Source organism: Macaca thibetana, chromosome 7, assembly GCF_024542745.1.
Source record: "Macaca thibetana thibetana isolate TM-01 chromosome 7, ASM2454274v1, whole genome shotgun sequence".
Classification (NCBI taxonomy): domain Eukaryota; kingdom Metazoa; phylum Chordata; class Mammalia; order Primates; family Cercopithecidae; genus Macaca; species Macaca thibetana.
Genome location: NC_065584.1, coordinates 71,089,560 through 71,105,454, shown reverse-complemented (window position 1 = coordinate 71,105,454; position 15,895 = coordinate 71,089,560). Strand labels below are relative to the sequence as shown.

The window sequence follows — 15,895 nt, the reverse complement described above, 5'->3', positions numbered from 1 at the left end:
ACTATGAGAAGCAAAGTAAATTTTATTGCATGTTTCCTACTTGTTAGAAGAGATTTGGGATATCATGATTTAAAAATACATGCTTAAACAACAGTGTTTTAACATTCTGTTCTAAACAATGTTTTAAAATACCTGTTTATTATCTTACAGCAATGTGAGATATAAAGTAGATGTAGGAAAATAGAGCTGATATGTGCATAGATACTACAGAAAACCAACAGATTTACATTTTAACATAGTATTCATAAAATTAAACATTCTAAAAAGGTCATTTTAGTGCACTTTAAAGCATTTTTCTTGTGCTCTTTAAATATTATTTATGGAATAATTTAATTCATTATAAAAACTGTTTAAATTTTGGCTTAACTTTTTTTAACCCAGTCTTTGAATGATTTGAGTTATTTTCAATAGTTTAAGCATTTCTAGACCTCTTAGAAAAAAATACTGATCAATACAATGAATTTTCATTGTGAAGCAGTGAAGAGGAACATAGAAGACAAAGTTTATATTTCTTTTACAAAATATATGATTTCTATGCTATTTTCCTATATTCACTTTAAATACCTCATTGTTCCATATTATTTTTTCTTCTCACAGTTTTATTTATACAGCCAAAGTATCATCTCAAGTTGTCTATAGATATTTTTAAAGTATTAAAATAGATTTTGTTCTTGAACAGTTTTCTCTTTCATAATTATACACCTGGCTGGTCGATAGTCTCTCTTCTTCATGGTGCTGCATAGCAAATATCCATTATCTCAAGGGGGAAAAACACTTCCTAGGCAATCACCAGTTCTCCTGAAGCCATGAATAGGTGTATTCATAAACCAGCAGCATCACTGCACCACCTAGAAAAGAAAAGAGCTGTTTTTTATTGCAAATCCTCTGGAATAGCACTGGCTTTCCCACTGGGTTTCTGAATCCATGATGTCTCACACAGCCTGTCGGGCAGAGGCTGTTCAGAATCAGCAGTTCTGGAGCTTCAATACAAAGATACAAACTACTGTGGAAAATTCTCAGGATAAAATCAATACCATCTTGAGTCTCCAAATACATTTTTCCCCCATGAGTTTTTGCAACTTTCATCATTTCTCATCAGATTCTTTTTCAGGCACTTTTAATTTTTAAAAGTAAATAAATATAGACATATTTAGTCATGTAAGGGCATGTGGCTTTCCTGCAAACAGAAACCTTCAGATTCTTCATGTGTAGGCTAAGGATTTATCTTTTCCAGTCCATAATTAGCAGTCTTAATTGCATTCAAGAAGGAAATCTCTAAGATGGTGCTTGATGGATGAGTCTAGTTTTCTGTCATAGCTTTCAAACTGCATTGCAATGTGGAAATTAGATTCTGAATATTTAAAAAATCTGTATTGCAAAACCTAACAAAAGCAGGTTGAAAGCTAACCTTCATTCCTTTTATCTGCTTCGGGTGTATATGGATTTGAACTTGAAAATTTGGTAGTAGGGGTTGGATGGCATGAGACCACCATTTGTCTTGGAAGAAAACAGCTACATAACTAGTTGTGAAGAGACATGCTCTGTAGTATGTCAACAGGAATATGATACAGAAAAGCAGTCACTAAGGCTGCTGGATACCTAGCCACTGGGAGAAGAATTTGTACGTGGATCATTTTATGTTCTATTTGATGCAGTAAATAGCATGTGTCCTGTGCCCTTCAGGATAATCTCTTCTTATCCTTTTATGTCTAACTGTGTGAAAAACATTACAAAATCAAAATTTGGACAAATATCATGAACACAACTTACAGAAGACTTGGCTGCATGAATAGAAGATTGACTTCTGATGGAAAGAAATAGAACTTGATTTGGGTCTTAGTTATTTTGAACATACTGCCATACATTTTTTTTGTTTTTTTAAATCTACAGGCTGCACATGTTTGTGTAACTATATACCAAAGATAATTATCTGCCTGTAATTTTCATTTTTAACCCATGAAGATACTCTATTAGTCCTCTCTCAGCTGCTCTAGACCTCTTGGAACTCTGACAAACAAAAAGAGCTGCGCTACAGAGGGTTATTAATATGTAAGTAATTGCTGCATTTATTCTTATTAACCATTAAGACAAGAATATGCAGAGTTGGGTTAGTTTTTGGCCTAGTAATAGCTGAAGTTTAAATCACAGACTTCAAGATTCTTTCATGGAAGGTATCTGATTGTTAGCCACGCTGAGCTGCTAAGGCTATTATAAAAATGCTGGATGTTTCTCCAGAACAAACAACAAAAATTCCAGGCTCACATTTCTTTTTCTTTTTTGTTTTCTTTTATTTTTATTACTATTTTTTTACGTCTCTCTCTCATTCTTTAAGAAAAAATTCACCCTTCATTCAAAAGTCTTAATCTTAACTCAGTGGTACCTTTCTTTCTAGGTTTCTTTGGTTTGAAGTCGCTGTGATGCACACATTTGGAATGAAGTGGAGGGCAGGTCTGTGAGTGGTTTCCAGATATTCACAGTTTGGCTTAGCCTGGACAGTCAGTTCAAGAACGCTTTTCTTTGGGTATAACACCACAGCAACTCAGGACCCCTCATGCGAAACATTTAAAAAGCCAACCAAACATTTGCAATCCTGTAACAAAACTTGGGGTCAGATTATTTAAGAGTTTTGGATGAAGGTTCCAGTCAATTACAATTTTAGCTAACCTCTCCCTTGTCACCACCCTTTTTAGGCCCATTCCTTTCTGAGAAAGTTGGTTTAGGGCTGGTGCTGTGATTTCCTCTCATATTAGGTCTACCAGCAGGTTTTTACTCTGTGGTGAAGGAAAAACACCACATACTGGCAGAGATGCACAAAATTCCCCACATTCTATTACTGGGTTAGCTTTTACACACGGGCCAATGACTAACGGAAGGTAGATCTGAATCCCAAATATGAAGCAAAATCCATGTGTAAAGGCCTATAAAGATTGGGATAGATGGGTTGGGAATTGTGGAAGTGTTTCCTAAATATATGAAAGTGTGAGCTGTTCACCGTCTTCAATTTACAGACTGTTGTTCTCTATCTTAGATTAATAGAAATGTTGGTTCATTGGGCTGAGATCTAAAGGTGAATGTGGATGTGTGTTTGTGTAGTAGGGTAGGAGGACAGTAGTATTAAAAGGGAGGAACTGCAAAGGGGAGAGCGGAGGAGTAGGAGAAGGTTCTAGGAAATATTACCAGTATGTATAAATAGGTGAGTATAACCTGATAAAAAAATATGTGTGGTCTAGAGTATAGTTTTGTACTTATTCGCAAGGTTGCTTATAATCCAATACTATCTGCCCTGGCAGTTGAGTCTGCAGCAGTTATTTTCTTATCTATTTACACAGAGGCAGCCGATTCTCCCTGTGGGAATGGCAGCCGGTTTTTTTGTGGGTTGGCGTTCTGAAGTGAGGCCCTGAGCCAGAAGCCTCCAGCGTCATGCTGACAAAGGCCAGCAGAGGTAAGCGGCTAGTTACGGTGTCACCACTCCCCAGAGGTGACTGTGAAGATGAGTGGCTTTTGCTGTTCATGGAGGCAAGCTGTCCTCCTTTTCTCTTTTTGAAATGAAGTTGAGGCAGGAGCAAGAATGAATTAGGAGCACGAGGAAACGTTTAATTGGGCTGGTCCCTCACTCAGTGAAAAGCCTCCCCTTTAGCCAGAAGCCACTGCATACACCTCGGCTCTTACTCAAACTCCTACTGCCTGTGGCTTCTTCCTATTGACTTAAGCTGGGTTTTGGCTTCTGTCAGCCTCCAGCAAGGTCATAAATAGTACTTAATAAACAAAGGTAGAACATTTCTAATGGATGTCTTCAGTATCTCAGACACTCATAGACAACTTTATATTCCAAGGTTTTTGTCTTTTACAAAGTGGTAAACCTTTATTTTGTTGCTGATGGACACAAATAACAAAAAAGGAGACAACAGAACAAGAAAGAAGGAAGGATTAAATAATCAAAATATCATTACCTGGTCCAAGTCTCATAATCTTGGGAAGCAGGCCTTTGTACAAAGCTAAAATCCTGTAATAGGAAGGGAAAGAGAAACATTCTTATTCTGAAAATAAATGGAGTTGTACCTTAGCTTTATTGAGATGGGGGCCCAGCATTTAAAAAAATAAATTATTTGGAATTATATACATCTCAAAGCAGACAGCATCTTAGTATTCTCTGCAGCAAACTGGATGTGGGGAAAGAGTTAATCAATTCTTTATTACCCAACTCTGCTGGTCCTGCCCAATCAGAAACATGACTTTCATCAGCGAGATGCTTTTGCTTTCAAGACAGGTCTTACTTTCAAGACAGCTGTGTATATGGACAGAATGACTTTTGTAATTGAATTTAAAAGACCACAAACTCAGTCTTTACATTAGGAAATATGATGCAGTTTATATCAAAATAATAAAATATTACTTGTTTACTTGAGGAAAAGAGCGGCGACGAAACAGAAAGTAAGATTTTAAAAAATCAGAAAAATGCACATACTTTAAATTTTTAAAATTATCTTGACAGAACTCTATAATTCTCCCAGGAGAATATAATTAGGTGGCATTTTGATGGGATTTAGAGTCAGAAGACAATTATTCTCCTGTGTTTATATTAATAGGACATATAACATACAATACTATATTATGCAAACTGTCAAGTAAAAAGTTCATCTTGGCATTCTATGGCAAACACACAGCATATTGTCACTTGATGGTGTAAGCACATGTTTACAACATCTTATTATTTTATTGTCTTGGAAAGCTTGTCATACATATTTGCAGAGTTTCTTAGACACAAGCTCCACTTAGGAGGGCTTACTGGTTCTCATCTAAATGGAAGGACAATTCAGTTTTAACAATACGTGAGCCTTATACATTTATTAAAATAAGAATGTGTTATGTTACCCTTCTTCCTGATAGACTGTTGCCATTGTTTTAAAACAGGTTCTGTACTTGATCTCTCCAGGAACTGGTTGAGGCCCTTGAATCCTACTTTTGGCAACATCAAAAGGGATGTTAATGACTGAGGCTATTGTCCCCGAGAGAAGACCAATCCCAAATTTTCTCAAAAACTCCAAGGTTGGATCCTAAAAGAAAAGAAGAATAATATAACAGAAAGGGGAGCGGAAGCCCCTAAGTCGGTTAAACACTATAAAGCAATATGTATTTAAGCAGAGCATTGCACTCCCGGCACCCTCCTGTTATTCCAGCGGAACACATTAGGATTTCCTAGGCTGGAACTTGTTTTCTTGACAATCCCATTGGCTATGTTTTTACACATGGTCTAAATTGCTGAAGTACACATTTCCTCACACAGGATTTATAAACACAGTTCATAAAGAAAGACTGGTATGGCATATGGGGATGATTTGTATAATTGGGCTTCACAATGTACTTAGTATTACTGTATCAAAACAGGAGAAATCCAAGCACACTATTAGCTAATTGGCCAGAATATTTTACAAATGACAGCAACTTCCACCATGAAGCCTACTAAAATGCTCATTTGTGTGTGGACCCCCAAATGTTAAATTAAATCAAGGCTACTCTCGGTCTGCTGCTATTCCCTGCCAGGTTTTTTGCATTTATTTTCACGTGTGGCTGATCCACTGTACTGAGAAGTGCTAGCTTCCTGTTATTAACAAACCAACTTGGGGCAGCTGCAAAACAGCCTGTGATATTCTGTGCATTATAAACAGTAGTAAGTCACTGGACTAATTGACTGAAGAATTTACAATCCATTGTTTCGGAATCTTGTTCTTCCTCCACGGCAAAGGAAGAAACTGAGAAAGAGAGAGCAAGAGTGAGTAAAAGAGAAATATTTCTTCTTTCTGTTAGAATTTAGGCCCTTCACGTCAGTCTGATTTGATTTTCCACCCCCGCCCCCCACACTGCTTTCTGACATCAAAGTACTTAATTAGGTCTTATGTGGGAGTCACTTTCCTTTGGCCTATTTTTGTGCCCTCTGAGCTCACATTATGATTTGCTATAATGAATTTGCTGGGAAGTTCTCATTATGTTGCCAACCTCAGTTCTATGTTTTCAGTCCTCTGTTCTCTGAAGAGAGGTCATATCACATACTATAAGCTGCTGACTCTGACCCCCCACCCTATCTTTTCCCTGCCCTCTTTTTTTGATTGATATTTTAGAGGGATCATCACAGAGGAATAATATAGTGCTGTGCCACAACACTATTTTATCCAGAGGGGAAGCATACCATGCTTAAGTTAAACAAGAAAATTCAGGTCTGAGCATTACATGCTTCCAGCCTCTATGAAAGAAGAAAACTTCTGAGGGCTCTGAAATTTTCAGCTGAACCAAGAGCCAGTTACCATCACAGAAACTCCTATGTGGCTAAATATAAAAAGCAAGGGTTTGGTAATAATTCCTGGATCTGGGCCATACAGGTGCCGGGGAGGTTTAAAGGGATTTGAAAACCAACAGGGTGTTTCAACAGGAAAAACAATGCAGTGATTGCAGTATGAGTGAGGTGTGTTTAAATAATTCCCTCTCCCCCCATTTTTTCTCTTTTACAAGGAGAGAAAAATGCCTTTATGTTACTCCTCTCCATTATGGCACAGAAGCAGAACTGGAGCTCAGGAGGACAGTGAATTCTAGACCAGCTCTGGTTGTCTGACCTCGGATGAGTCACTGAATCACCTAGAGCCCAGTGTATACAAGGGAAGTTTTTAACCCCTACCTTACCTCTAAATTGTATCATTTTTCTGATAAATAAAAACAATAATATAAGTAAAAATGTTATAAGTGTTGCACAAACCTGGCAGAAAATGAATAGTATTTTTATGTAGCCTGTTTTCTAAAGATGCAAAACATTCTGTGAAAAGATGCTTTCTTGAAATCCCCGTGACATTGCAAAGCTCTCTTTCTTTTTCAATTAAGGACAAGAATGGAAACGATGATTTGTATACACATTGTCCTTCTGGGAAGTTTGGGAGACTGGCTGGTGTGTTTGCTGAGGACCAAAGTTGGGGATGGAAGGTGAACAAAGAGACTCAGTGATGGTCATTGTGCTTGAGAGATGGCATTGGAAACCAAAAGCTTAGGTCTCCAGGTCATCATATCATAGTGTTCACTAGCAGGAGTAAGTGTCCACCTTTGTATTTATTTATTTATTTAAGATGGAGTCTCACTCTGTTGCCCAGGCTGGAGTGCAGTGGCAGGATCTTGGCTCACAGCAACCTCCACCTCCTGGGTTCAGGTGATTTTCCTGCCTCAGCCTCCTGAGTAGCTGGGATTCCAGGTAGGTGCCATCATGCCCAACTAATTTTTTGTATTTTCAGTAGAGATGGGGTTTCACCATGTTGGCCAGGCTGGTCTCGAACTCCTGACCTCAGGTGATCTGCCTGCCTTGGCCTCCCAAAGTGTTGGGATTACAGGTGTGAGCCACCATGTCCGGCCCACCTTTGTTTTTTATACATTTCCCAGTACAAGAGTAAGATCCCACAGTGGTTCCCCAATCCAGCTGTGCTTCAGAATCATCTGGCAATTTTACAAAATACAGATGCCTGGGTCCCGCTGCAGACCCATCTCGGGGGTCCCAGATCAGAACCTCATAGGAAGGTGCCTACAAATTGTTTAAAAAGCTCTCCAGGGCTCCTAAGGCTGCCAGATAAGGACCTGAGTCTAAGAATCAGTGATTTTGATGTTCCACACTGGCAAAGCAGATGGTCAGTTGCTACCCCTGTGGGCATTCTAGGGAGGAAAAGAATTTGCTTGGGATGGCCATGAGGCTATCCCTGACCACTGGCTTCTGGGCCCGTAGTCAGTCTCTTCCTTGACCCTGCTTGAATCCAGCATCCCCAGCTGGGCCTGCGTGTGCAAGGACAACCCTCTCAGCTCACCTCTGCTTTCTTTGCCACGTACCACCAGCCATCCTCGAATGAATGCAGCATCTCAGATGCCTCTCCCGTTCATCCTCTCCTGGCCACTGCCACCTCTCTGGCTTTAGATCAAGTTCCCATTACCTTTACCAAGTCTTGCTTCCTTCCTGCCTTCTAGGATCTATTCTTCACAGTGATATCGGGGTTCTCTTTTTAGAAAAACAGATCTGCTTCTGGTATCTTCCTACTCAAAGACCCTCAATACTTCCTGGATGCGCAGAGAATAAAGACAAACTGGCTCACTTGGCCATTGATTTCTTTCCCCTACCCTCAATATGCTTCCAACTTATGTTTCCAGCTTCCACTTCTACACCCTACCCTGAATCCATACTATGGTCACACTGGTTAATTCATAATTACTCAAACATACCAAGTACTTTCCCAACTCCACGCTTTTCTTCAAATGATTCCTGCAGCCTAGAATGTCTTTCTCCATCATATTCACCTATAGCAATCTCACTGCCCTTTAAGGTCCTGCTTAAATCCCATTCACCCAAGGAAGTTTTACAGATCCCCTGTCAAAATTGATTTATCTTCTCCCCTACTCTCAAGATACTGTCTGAACAACAGTCCTCACCTTTGCTATGGCCCACTTAGTGTTAGGTATATTTTTGCATGTATCTCTCTTCCCTGCAGGGCTGTGAATCTGCATAGCATAGGAGCATGTGTTACTCCTCTTTGTGTCATCTGTTTTGCAGAGTACACAGTAGGTACTAAATAAATGTTTGCTGACTGGTCTATCAATGTTTATACTTATTTATTTTTTGTAGAAACTATGAGAATCAGGCTTAATCCTTAATCATTTTTTTTTTCTCAAGACTTAATGTCTTCCAGGCTGGAAGTGAATCCTTATGACAACGTTGTATTTCTGTCTTTCTCTCAGAAGGTATTAACATGGGGGCATGACAAGGTATCGGGCATTTGGAAAGTGGAGTATTTCAGAGTGGATAAATTCAGACTTTCAGGTCACAGAGACAGAGCTAACCTGGGGTTGCCCAGTTCTATTGCTCAGCGACTCACACAGAACAACATGATATGGCAGGCTGTGGCCAGATTTTAGGAAAACAAACAAACAAACAAAAGCAATTGACAATTGACATAGTACTCTCTGGGCTCTTTGGTCTTAGATTTCCTGACCTTTTCCCTAGTAGAAAGAGGCATCTACTTGCCTCAAAAAGAATGAGGATTCTTGTAGCAGGACCACAAAGAGAGAGAAAAAGGTAATGGTTTAGTGTTTTTACTTTCAAATTAGAATCTTGATCATAAAAATGGAAGCCCTGGAGAAGAGGCATAGTCTTGAAAAAGATTGGGAGCAGGGGACAAAGCATGTGGAGTCCACATGTAGAGAAGGCACCAGGATCCCTACTAGTGGCTGTGGCCAGAGAGCCATCATGCAGGAGCCATCCAACACACTGGACCCTTCCTTGGCTTTCTGGTACCGTGTGGCCAGGGAAAAGCACCTCCCTTGGAAGCTGCCCTCACGGCACCTGGAGGAGAGGGTCTTCATAGCTGCTGCCAAATCAGGTTCAGGAATAATGCAGAGCACTCCCTAGTGCTAATGCTGCTGAGCTCATCCAAACTGCTCTGGTGGACAACCTCCTTGTCAGCAACACAGGGCCCTAATAAGCCTGGGGACAGGACGATGGTGTGGAGGAGAAAGTTCCAACCCTAGTCCTTGGGTGGGGCTGGGTCATTATTTGGTACTTATTTAGAAACTTTCCTTTGAAGCTATCTAAGACATAGACATCTCTGTGAGTTGGTCAATGATTTCACTGTCATTGTGATGGTTAAAACCCCTAGGCAAATTGAATTTGCATAGCATTTTGGAGTTACCTAGCAGGCAAGTTGCGTCATCAGGGAGAAAAACCCTCAGACAATGATTCTTTACTGGTTAACCATGAAATAAGGGGTCCTCAACTTGGAACCTGAGTCAGAGGAGAAAACAAGCAATACAGGAACCCATTTCATTGAACATAGTGAGCTTTTGTGGGGAGTAGTGGGATGGGGGAAGTGGAGAGGACGGGTGGCCATGCTGAAACCAAGATGCTCGGAGCTGAAGAAAGCAAGTTGAGTGTGGCTGTCGCCTCTACCCAGACCCCTGTTACCCCTGAGGATGCCTCTGCAAGCCCCTGGGTGGTACCCAGGCAGCATCCAGGACAGCTGCCTGCTGCCTTCCGTCCTACCGCCCCACCTCCAGCAGCCCAGGACCCTACATTTCCAGCCTTTCTCTTGGCCTCCTCTCTTCCCACAAGCAACTCACTCCAGGTTAAAACATGTCTTCCCCAGCTCACAGAAGAGGTAACAATTTTAATAAAAATAAACATTGATTGAAGTACATATTTTGTGCCAGATACTGCTAAGTGCAAATGTCTAAGCATTACATCTGTTAATCTTCACAACCTTTGAGTTACGAACTATTATTATTATTCCTATTTTACAAATGGGTTAACTGAAAAGTTAAGTATAAGAAGGGATTTTTTGTTACATCCAAGTGAACCCAAGACTTTGCCTCCAGGCATAGTTTTTCTTCTTATACTCTTAAGAGTTAGTGGGTGGGTTGGTGGGGGAGGAGTCTAAGAACCAAGCAATGCTTCTGTATTAGTCCATTTTCACGCTCCTGATAAAGACATACCCCAGATTGGGCAATTTCCAAAAGAAAGAGGTTTAACTGGACTTACAGTTCCACATGGCTGGGGAGGCCTTACAATCACGGTGGAAGGCAAGGAAGAGCAAGTCACATCTTACGTGGATGGCAGCAAGCAAAAAAAAGAGCTTGTGCAGGGAAACTCCTGTTTTTAAAACCATCAGCCTTCATGAAACCCATTCACTATCATGAGAACAGCATGGGAAAACCCGCCCCCATGATTCAATCATCTCCCACTAGGTCCCTCCCACAACGTGTGGGAATTATGGGAACTATAAGATGAGATTTGGGTGGGGACACAAGGCCAAATCATATCAGCTTCTGTGTCTCTGTAGATGAGCTTTTCTGGGGAGTGTGTCTGTTGATTTATTAGGCTTGTAAAAGCTTGAAAACAACTTCATGAGACCATTTTCCCTACCAATATGTTTATGAAGTAAGGAAAGGGCAGTGCAGGGTTGAAAACAAAGAGGCTAAAAACAGGAAGCCCTAATTTTCACAGGGGTTCTCAGGCAATTCACCTAAATAAAATGATTTCCACACACAATCCTGCTCTGGAGTCTAGTTACTCACACCTCAACCATATCCATGAACTCTGTGATTCTCAAAGTGTGTTCCCCACACCACCACCATCAGCACCATGTGGGAACTCATTAGAAATCAAAATTGAGGTTCCACCCCAGACCAGTGAATCTGGAAATGGAGCCCAGCTACAGCAATGTATTTGAACAAGTCCTCCAAGTTATTCTGATGGATGGTAAAGTCTGAAAACTACTGCTTAATTAAGTTGATCATTCACCCTCTTTGGATCCTTGGGCTGGATAACTGATGCTCTAAGATTCATCTTAATCACTGACCCTAAGGGGCTCTGGATGTGTTGGGAAGCATTTTGAAGCTTTCCTTGGTGGAAGCAGGGGTAGTTTCTTCAAGGCTGCACAACTGAAGGCAATGATGTTAAATCTGTTCAACCTCTCCTATCCTTAGCTCAGTCCAAAGCCAGAATGGCTATCAGTGGGGTTGCCTGATCTAAGTGATATCTATCTCATAGTTTGAATGGGTCATTTTGTACTGGCTAGCAGTGAGTACAGCATTTCTGCTGATAACCATAATAATAAATAACAAGGAAATTAATAGCAAAAGTAAATAGCAACAAAAAATGCTATACATGGTATAATATTTGTATTTTTTCATACTATTATGAGTAATAATGCTATTATTAATAATATTTATTGCCAGGCACAATGTCATATGTGAAAAAGTATATAAAAAATGTATATATGATATAACAAACCCTATGAGTTAGGCATATAACACCATTTTACAGGTAAGGACATGAGACATAAAAAGTTAAGTCAGTTGTCCAAGATCACACTGCCTGTAAGAGGTGGAGCCTGGATTTGAGCCCAGCTCCTTCTGACTCCCAAGTCTATGTTTCTTAACCATTATGTCATATTGCTTCTTGTGACTGATTCATTCATTGTGAATCCAGCCAACAAAGATTTATTGGGTGTCTGTATATGTCCAGTCTTACACTGGGTGCTAGAGTTGGGTATGAAGGTAAATGGTCCAGAGAGGGGACTGGAAGTGGGTGTCTAAGCAACTATCCCAGTTCAATGTGATTAGTACTGAAGGGGGAATGTGAAAAAAATGGAGGGCAAACATACAGTATGGAGAGGAAATTCCTCCTGGGATTTCACTCTCTGAGTCCTGTAAGATGGTATCTAGCTTCTGCCTCTTAAAGCTTGGCCAGTTGTTGGCTGTTAAGGAAGTCAACAGAAGACATATTATTATGGTGAGTCACCATATTAGCTGTATGGCTAGCTCTCTGAATTGAGAATCACATGACCTGGAGTATCATTTTGCCTTTTTCCATTAATTTATTTTAAAAATTGGAGGAAGAAGATGAGAATAAGACACTCACTATGAGTCAGGTACTGGGTTAAGCCCTTTGTATATTTAAGCCCCACAGAACCCCCGAGCAGATGAGGTACCTGAGCCATACAGAAATTTGCTACCTTACAAAGGGATATAATCTTGAATTAGTCAAAAGAGAGCTAAAGTCCTATTATTTAGAAGTGAAGAAGCCAAAGTATTGGGGACTCTGAGATTGCCACATGTCAATCAGTTTTAGAGACATGTACACTTGCCTCTCAGGGCTGCACCCTAATTCAACATGCAAGGAGATCACCTCTTAGGCCAAGAGAAGACTTAAGTGACAGAAAATAAAAATCCCAGAATCACAAGACTAGGAGTGAATTCAGAATGCCACCTAGCCTAAGTCAAGTATTTTGAATGGATCACACATAAATTATGTAAATGAATATTAATATTACAAATATATTATGTTATTTAAAATGTCCAACTTAATTCCATAATTAGCTCCAACTGTCACCAATTAGGGAACATTTCTTGTACTTAATTGATGTTCCTCACCAATAAGCCTAAACCATTTTACTCCAACACTTTGCTCAATTGCAAGGGCAAGCAACTGTTAACTACTCTTGATGTAATTCACTGGAATTTAAAAACTGTTATTAACTTTGGGAGGCCAAGGTGGGAGGATAGCTTGAGGCCAGGAGTTTGAGACCAGCCTTGGCAATATAGTGAGACTGTCTTTAGAAAAATTAAAATTAAAAATAAAATCTCTCTGTTACTGCAATAGCATTTTATTTCCAGTACACTTTTTAAAAAATTCCTTTTGAATATTTATTTATAAGTAGTATGTATTATTTCCTCATCTATGGATCTTTTCCTCTAAATATTTTCTGATTTTTCTTATAAATCATGTGATATAACTAAACTGGAGCTGAGTAGTCTGAAATATTAATGAATATTGCATGCATTGACCTTATTCTGTGATAATAATATGGAAAACAATACTTGCAGGTTTTAAAAATGGTTTACTTCCCTTGCAAATATTTTAAGGCTGAAATTAATATTTCCAGTCACAAATGAGAAAACTGAGACAGAGAGAAGGTATAAGTTTGCCAAAGACACATGGCTAACTAGTAAATACCAGAATTGAGAATTAACACCAGGTTTTCTTGCTAGAATTCTCTGGCTATTTCCATTATACTGTGTGATCTTTCTGTGCGTGCACAGCTGACGAGATGTGTTTACCAGCCCCTCTTCAGGGAGATCAATGAGTTTCTCTGACAGAACATATTATTTATAGACTCTTTGTGACTTAACAAGAGACATTAAGAAGTGATCCCAAAACGCTGGCGGCTGTGATGTCCCACAACCTCTAAAAATTCAACATCAGAAACGTGATCATATGACTCAAAACAGTTAACACCCTACATATTTGTAGCTAATTTAACCATATAGTTCAAACTACGCAGCCAAGACCTAAAGACAGCATAAGTAATTTAAGGCAACGGCACTTGAGGGGATAAAATATGTCCACTGAAAGAGGCATATGCCTCCTCTTTTACCTTTCCCAGCATGGGCTCTGACACCTGGCTTCGTTGGCTGGCCAGCTGGCTGCTAGCTTGATAAACAGAAACATCGCCCATCTCAGAGGTCTTTGTGATTAGGGTCTGGGGTCGTTAAGAAGGCGTTTCACCCAGGGATGTGCCAGAAGAAGGAGGTTAAGATGAGAAAGCAGGATTTGTCAGCCAGTGAGGAGTGGGGGTGATGAGGGACACAGGGCAGGAAGCCTGCTTCTCTGCAAAAGGCAAGAGTGAGCAGAGGACGGCAATGGGGCTTTTCTTTTAAGGAAACTCAGCATTAAAATGTAATCTTAGAATCTTCCCACCTCATGTCAGCCCAAATTACATTTCCTTTCATCTCTGCAATTAAGTCACCCTTTAATTCCTCCTGGTACTTCACCAAATAGGGTGGTCCCCCGAGGAGTTACATGATTTTGGGGGTATCACTAAAGTATTTCTTTACAGAACTCAATTCTGTGACTCATTCCCATGCCCTCTGTAGCACATCACTATCACAATAGGTGAAGTGGAGGCTGCCACACAGTCCTTCATTTCCTTAAGGTTGCAAGCCAGAGGCGGTACCAACAAGAAGCTTATGATGGATCCCTGCATGAAGGAACTGCACAAGATTTACTGTAGCAATATATTTTTTAAAAAAATTATACTTCAAGTTCTAGGGTACATGTGCACAACCTACAAGTTTGTTACATATGTATACATGTGCCAAGTTGTATGTGCTGCGCCCATTAACTCGTCATTTACATTAGGTATATCTCCTAATGCTATCCCTCCCTGCTTCCTGCTCCCCACAATAGGCCCCAGTGTGTGATGTTCCCCTTCCTGTGTCCAAGTGATCTCATTGTTCAATTCCCACCTATGAGTGAGAACATGCAGTGTTTGGTTTTCTGTTCTTGTGATACTTTGCTGAGAATGATGGTTTCCAGCTGCATCCATGTCCCTACAAAGGACACAAACTCATCCTTTTTTATGGCTGCACAGTATTCCATGGTGTATATGTGCCACATTTTCTTAATCCAGTCTGTCACTGATGGACATTTGGGTTGATTCCAAGTCTTTGCTATTGTGAATAGTGCCGCAATAAACATACGTGTGCATGTGTCTTTATAGCAGCATGATTTATAATCCTTTGGGTATATACCCAGTAATGGGATGGCTGGGTCAAATGGTATTTCTAGTTCTAGATCCTTGAGGAATCGCCACACTGCTTTCCACAATGGTTGAACTAGTTTACAGTCCCACCAACAGTGTAAAAGTGTTCCTATTTCTCCACATCCTCTCCAGCACCTGTTGTTTCCTGACTTTTTAATGATTGCCATTGTACCTGGTGTGAGATGGTATCTCATTGTGGTTTTGATTTGCATTTCTCTGATGGCCAGTGATGATGAGCATTTTTTCATGTATCTGTTGGCTGTATAGATGTCTTCTTTTGAGAAATGTCTGTTCATATCCTTTGCCCACTTTTTGATGGGGTTGTTTGTTTTTTTCTTGTAAATTTGTTTGAGTTCTTTGTAGGTTCTGGAAATTAGCCCTTTGTCAGATGAGTAGATTGCAAAAATTTTCTCCCATTCTGTAGGTTGCCTGTTCACTCTGATGGTAGTTTCTTTTGCTGTGCAGAAGCTCTTTACTTTAATTAGATCCCATTTGTCAATTTCGGCTTTTGTTGCCATTGCTTTTGGTGTTTTAGACATGAAGTCCTTGCCCATGCCTATGTCCTGAATGGTATTACCTAGGTTTTCTTCTAGGGTTTTTATGTTTTAGGTCTAACATTTAAGTCTCTAATCCATCTTGAATTAATTTTCATATAAGGAGTAAGGAAGGGATCCAGTTTCAGCTTTCTACTTATGGCTAGCCAGTTTTCCCAGCACCATTTGTTAAATAGGGAATCCTTTCCCCATTTCTTGTTTTTCTCAGGTTTGTCAAAGATCAGATGG

General features: G+C 40.0%; 1 protein-coding gene across 1 annotated transcript in view; it reads right to left on the bottom strand.

Moving 5' to 3' along the window:
* Window positions 1-9: 9 nt before the first annotated feature.
* SLC25A21 (solute carrier family 25 member 21) overlaps window positions 10-15,895 on the bottom strand; it is a 506,446-nt gene continuing 490,560 nt past the window's right edge. Inside the window, exons 8-10 of the mRNA XM_050799224.1 lie at window positions 4,873-5,054; window positions 3,951-4,003; window positions 10-848 (exon numbers count right to left, since the gene is read on the bottom strand). Of these exons, the coding sequence (XP_050655181.1) occupies window positions 787-848; window positions 3,951-4,003; window positions 4,873-5,054 (297 nt within the window). The 3' untranslated portion in view covers window positions 10-786. The remainder of the gene's footprint in view (window positions 849-3,950; window positions 4,004-4,872; window positions 5,055-15,895) is intronic.